The 6,683-nt window shown below is 38.0% G+C and overlaps 1 protein-coding gene across 1 annotated transcript; it reads right to left on the reverse strand.

Annotated features, from left to right (window-relative positions):
* On the reverse strand, positions 2,574 to 3,200 carry LOC107644592. Its single transcript, XM_016348481.1, has one exon. It carries the CDS (start codon positions 3,198 to 3,200, stop codon positions 2,574 to 2,576), a length of 627 nt encoding a protein of 208 aa, XP_016203967.1.

A 6,683-nucleotide genomic window follows, 5' to 3' on the forward strand; every position in this document is an offset into this window, starting at 1 on the left:
AGAACCGATGTAAACCGGTCTAACCAAACCGGTCTGCTTGAAAAAAATTTTTAAAATGTCTCCACCAAAAACCTCTAAGCAAAAGCAACCTCCACTCGCCACTCGGCCATTGCTCTTTTTATTACTATATGTGATAAATATTAATTATATAGTATACATAAATATCTAATTTAATTTAATTTTTATTTTTTCTTTTTTCAAATTAATTATATTTTAATTATATACCATTATATAAATATAAATTTCACTAAAAATTTATTAATCTGCTTGATCTATTTCAATGCTAGTATTGTGATTAAGGTTATTTATTTTTATATTAGTGTTAAAATCTATTGATATTATAGTTAGATGATAGGCTTTGTGAATTAATTATTTTTTTTATATTAGTTATTTTTAGAAGTTGGACTTGATTCTTCATAAAATGTTAGTGAAGATATGTATTTCAAATTTTAATTTTAAGTTCTTAACTATTTTATATTTACGTGAGACCGATTTTACCGGTTCAATCAGTAATTTATCGGTTGAATTAATAAACCAGTGAACCAGTAGCTTGACCGGTTCGATCACCGGTTCGGTTCTGACAACTATACCTGGAATAGACCAAAGTTTATTATAGGCATATAACCAAGCACACTACACCTACCGCGTGAATTCACAGGCAATGAATAAGTGAAAATCATTCTCAATTTCTTTTTTACATAAAACACAAATTATATCCATGTGATCAATAATGCCCAATTTAATCAATCTTTCCTTAGTATTGACCCTACCAACTAACACAAATAAGGTGAATAGTTCAACTCTTGGCGAGTCTAGTGAAACTATAACTCATAATGTCCTCCGGGAGAGTCTCAGCCTGCAAAACCTGCACAAATGAGTTAGTAGAATAAACTCCTGATCTATCAAATTTCCATACTATTCTGTCCTCCCTCTCACTTGTTAACCTGACAGATTGTAGAACTCCATGAAGTTGGTTAACTAATTCTAACTTCCATTAGAATAGTACCCTTCTCCAATGAAAGTTCCATATCCACTTCAGCGCATCCCAGAACCCACAGTCCCCTATTACAGATCCGACTTGGATTGAAACCGAGAAAAGCCTTGGAAATACATCCTGCAACACACCACATGGTAGCCAATTATCTTCCAAAAAACGAATTCTTCTACCATCTCCTAGCTCTAATGATAACCATCTGACCATCTTATCTCTCGCTTGCTGGTCTCTTATCTGTAACTGACAAATGTCCCTCCACAGACCCTTTGTTTTAGGAACCGACTGACAAGAAAGATGGACATTTGGATTCAAGTCATTGCAGGAGCACACAATTTTCTTTCATAATGGGTAATCCTCCTTTAAAAATCGCCACCACCACTTGAACAATAATGCTGTATTCTGGAGCATTGCATCGCCCATGCCTAAACCCCCGAAGCGTTTTGGAGCTTGCATAATATCCCACCTCACCAAAGGTACCCCATCCCTTCTGTCCTCATCACTCCACAAGAACCTCCTCTGCAAAGATATCAACTTATCTGCTACTGCTTTGGGCATCTTATATAAGCTAAGGTAGTAAACCGGCAGACTATTAAGCACAGATTTGATGAGTACCAGCTTACCAGCTTTATTAATTGTTTTGGCTTTTCACAGATTGAGTTTCTCTTCTACTTTGTCTATAATAGGTTTTCATGTCTTGACCAATTTCAGATTCGCTCCCAAAGAAATACCAAGATATTTGACTGACAATGTTGCTTCCTTACACCCCAACAAGCTACACATCCTTTGTGATCACTCTCGCTCGCAATTAACCAGAATCAAGCTAGATTTATCAAAGTTAATACTCAAGCCAGACATCATCTCAAAACACCGTAGAAGCCGCTTATAATTTCAAATAGTCTCCTCCTCCGGGGGGCAAAAAAGTATTGTGTCATCCGCAAATTGCAAGTGAGACAACTCAATATTGTCTTTTCCAACCAACAAAGGAGAGATCCTTCCATGTCTTATTGCCTCTCCTACCATCATATGAAGGACCTCACAAGAATAAAAAGAAATGGAGAAAGAGGATCCTCTTGTCATAAGTCCCGTTCCATCTTAAAAGATTTAGAAGGCAAGCCATTTATCAAAAGCGACATAAATGCCGTGCACACACATTCCTTGATCCACTCTCGCTATCTTTGCCCAAACCCATTTTTTGAAGTACAATATCCACAAACTTCCACTTGACTCTATCGTAAGCTTTTTGAAAATCCAGTTTGATTATTGTCGATTCCTTCTTTCTTTGCTTCAACCATTGCACAGTTTCACACGCAATCAAAGCCCCATCATAAATCTTCCTCCCCTGCACAAATGTACTCTGAGTCTCCCCTACTAAGTTCGGCATTACCCTTCTCATTCTCCGCACCAACACCTTCGAAATGACCTTATACACATACCCTACCATGCTAATCGGCCGAAGATATTTAATCTCCCTTGCTCCCACAAACTTCGGAGCCAGAGCTACCCATGTAACATTAGAATTTCTTGGTAGCTTAGGTGACTGGAAGAAATCCATGACAGCTGTAGTAAACTCAGGACCAATTTATCCCCAACACTTCTTTATGAAGTTCATATTGTAGCCATCACAGCCAGGGGCCTTAGACGACTCGCAATCCCAAATTGCTTCCTTTATTTCGTCAGCCGAAGGCAACCTCTCTAAGTCTGTAGCCTCCTCTTCCTGTATCTTATTAACTAGGCCATCCCGAATACCTACCAAAGGTGACGCTTCGTGACGATACAAGTTCTTATAAAAATCTCTTATTGTACTCTTAATCCTGGCTTGATTCCTCACCAATCTGCCACTTATCACTAACGCATCAATCCGATTACTTCTTCTTCTTGCTAAGGTTAAATTATGAAAATATCTAGTGTTCTTATCCATGTACTTAGCATGTCGGGACCTTGACATCTGCTTCCAATGGATTTCCTTCCTGACATACCAACACTTACAGAAGCTAACTAGAGCCCTCCTTCTTGCCTCCATAGTTCCATCATAAACTCCATCACTAGCCAAATCATCCAACTTCCTGATTTCATCCTCCAACTGCTGTACCTTCAAATCAATATCACCAAACTTCTCCTTGTGCCATCTACTCAAAGGTATCGTCAAAGTCTTCAACTTTTCAGTAAATTGAACTTTTCCTAAACCCCTCCATTCCTCCTTCACCATTCTAAGAAACCCGTCATGTGAGAACCAAGAATCCAAACTTTGAAATGGCCTTGCCCCCCCCCTCTTAATCTACTATCCTCCACTATCAAAAGACAATGAGCAGATAAACCTCTTGGCCCACTTTTAAGCCGCATCTCAGGAAACTGTTCAAGCCATTCCAGGCTAACGAAGACTCTATCAATGTGACTGCAAGATTGGCCTCTGAACCATGTAAATTTGTGATCATTCAGTTCTAAATCCACTAACTCCATATCCCGTATCCAGTCTTTAAAATCTTCCGCTGATGCTGTTAAAGCATTAGCTCCTTTTCTTTCTTATACTCTCACAGCCTCATTAAAATCACCCATATAACAAATTGGGACCTGTCATACTCCAGCAATAAAACTCAACTCCTCCCACACAATTAGCTTCTCCTCTCTGACATGCGCACCATACACCAAACAAAACGCACAATGAAAATTATTGCTCATCAACACCCCTTCCACACACAGCCACCTCTCCCCTTTATAACAGTTACTCAACTTAAAAATCATTTTGTCCCACATTAACAATAGACCTCCATAAGCCCCTTCGAAACCTACATATTCCCAATCCACCGCATCATTTCCCCAAATTTGCACTACGTCAAACTTAGTAACTTCATTCTTCTCTGTCTCTATCAAGCCTAGTATATTCACATTATTTTTTCTCTTAAAATTTTTAACCATACCCACTTTTCCAACACCCCCAATACCCCTCACATTCCAAAAACTATAAATCATTTAAGCACATTATTACACACCTTATTCCGGTTTTTAGGCCGGCTCCTTCTTGCTTTCTCCTTTTGCTTTGCTTGCCTTCGTTTCTATGCAAGCATTTCATTTTGAGCTTGAAGAGCTGCCATAATATCGTCTTCCTCGTCATATGAGACATCCCCTGATTCCACTGCCAAGGCCCAAACAACTCTGTTTTTACCCAAGTCTTTATCCCAATTTTTTATTTGCTTCACAATATTCTAATCACTGATTACATCCTTTTCAGAATGTCCAACATCCTCCAAGTTCCTGACCGTCCCATCCTCTTCAAAGCATGTTCCCTCCCTTAGAGTATCCTCTCCCCCTGAATCTGCTTCCTTTACTCCATCATCCTTTACCAATCTTGTAACAATGTTCTTCTTTACACTCCCATCGAGACTTTCGTGAACCGTATGTGATATGACATTAGTTTCATTCAAGCTCCCTATTATTCTTCCCCCTTCCTCCCCATCCAATAGATTGTCGCCATCTATCACAGAGTTGTTGACCGCATGAAGTATCCCTGCACAAGAGAAATCATTCATCCCTACGTCGTTTACCTTCATTACCATAGAGGTTTCCACTATTGGCACTGGCTTGTGCCCTCCAACACCGTCATGCTCCTTCACGGCACGGAGCGGACCAGCGGCGGCAGCGCCAACGTCAAACTCGTCACTCGCCATGACAGTGACCGCTTTCCAAACATCTCCGCTGGCACCACCGTTGACCTTCTGCCGGCCATCTTCCATCCCTACTACTCCTCCATCATATCCTGCGTCGCTATTGTGATTCACGTTATCCACCACAGCTACGTGATACCCAAGACCCTCCTCTCTCATCACTGTCCAATGTATTGTATCCCCTGCACCACCACCCGCAGCAGCTGCCAAGAACTCCTTGTGAAAGTGCAGTATGATGAAGTCACCATCACACCTTACGGTAGCAACATGAGTGTGATCAACTCCAATCCCCTTCCTATCCTCACGCGGCACCACGCTCCTACCTGGGAGTACATCCCATGTTCCACATCCTGGTTGGGTTACTCGAACCGCCCATCCTCCCGGATAAGCTAGCTCATGAGCGCTTATGTGGTTTTGGCCTACATCACACATATTCTCTTTAGTATGCTGATCTACGTTATTGGGCCCCTTATCCTAGGAGTAGCGTCTTCATCAATTAAATGCAATCTCATAACTGTCGATCTAATTATAAGAGCTTTCGTTGCTTTTTTCAAATTTACCGAAATTTCCGTACGCCATTCATCCAGTTCTTTGAGGGAAATGACCCTTCTATCCATTCCTTATTCGTCAGCCAGTGCCACCTGTGTCACCATCTCCGCTGCCTTGTCCCACCCCATCTTTAATGGTATCTCCTGTGATTTAGTACGGACGCCAAATTCCAACTCTGGGCTGCATCCTACTCTACTTGCCTCTCCTATCTGCTTCATGCTGTTCAAACCATCCACCACGGTCACTTGGTGGTTCCCATAGCTAATTAAACTCTGCTAAATATATCTGGTATTAGCGGCATCTTCTGTAACATGTTTCGCCTTATCATCAAACTATTTCCGATACTTAGTCTCTCCCACAAAGATCTGTTTACCCCACAATCGCATTTGGTCCATCTCTTGTATTGCTTTCAGTGCCTCTGCCTTCGTAGTATACCTTATGAAAGCAAACAAGTGAATTTGATTCTTAAATTTATACAAAAATATGTAATATTATAAGATATTTTTTCTTTTTTCTAATAGAGTCTAAATTTGTTCTTGATTTAAAAATATTTTTGTGAATAAAAAATAATCTTCAGTGTATCTTTTCAAATTTAGATCTGTATTATCAAATTTAAATCACCTTAAAAAAAAAATAGAATTAAGACACCATAAAAAAAGATAACCACTCGTAAAAAGAGGAGCCAAGTTTATATGTACTGGAGTCTTTCACGCCATATGCCTTTTCCACTTAGTAATAGAAAACTCATCCTTTCGGTATAAAAAAATTATTAAGTGGTTGTTCCACAATTTAAAGTGTTTTTTTAACCTTAAAAAATATTGTAGGATAATTTATCGTAATATTAGAAAGACAANNNTTATTTAAAAAATTTATTAATAATTAAGAATATAGAATAAATTATCAATAAATTATAACTCAAATAATATGATCTTTTCATACTCAACTAAAAAATCGTCAGTTCGAGTTTTTTTATGGTTGATAAAAAAAAGAATATAGAATAAATTTAAATTAGTTTTTATTCTTTCCTACTTATTTTTTTATAATTTATATATCCGTCATTTGAACACTAGCTAGGGTCACTATAATTTTAGTCAACTTTTATTATTCTTAATTAATTTACTTTTTTCTTTTGTAGTTTTCTAGCCTAAAATTATGTTCACGCAGTTTAGTCCACATGGCACTCATGCATCTAGGTCCGAAGTTCAATGGAAAAACAAGCATACTCTCGAATTTACGGTGAATTATGTTACATGACAATTACACCAATCCATGATTCTTGAATCTTGATGTAACATTTATATCTTTATGATAACTATATTTTAAATTATTAAATCCTGCCATGTATGTGTAGAACTTACAATGAACAAATAAAGAACATTATTCGATTTAATATTATTCATTTGGACGAAGGGATTGATCTAAAAATTTTAAAAAATATTAGAAATTATTATATTTTTATTAAATAGATATGAATTAATTTG

Source organism: Arachis ipaensis, chromosome B01, assembly GCF_000816755.2.
Source record: "Arachis ipaensis cultivar K30076 chromosome B01, Araip1.1, whole genome shotgun sequence".
NCBI classification, from domain to species: domain Eukaryota; kingdom Viridiplantae; phylum Streptophyta; class Magnoliopsida; order Fabales; family Fabaceae; genus Arachis; species Arachis ipaensis.

Bases quoted from the DNA above. Each gene is read 5' to 3' on its own strand.
- LOC107644592 (XM_016348481.1), bottom strand. From the start codon at position 3,200: ATGGTGAAGGAGGAATGGAGGGGTTTAGGAAAAGTTCAATTTACTGAA.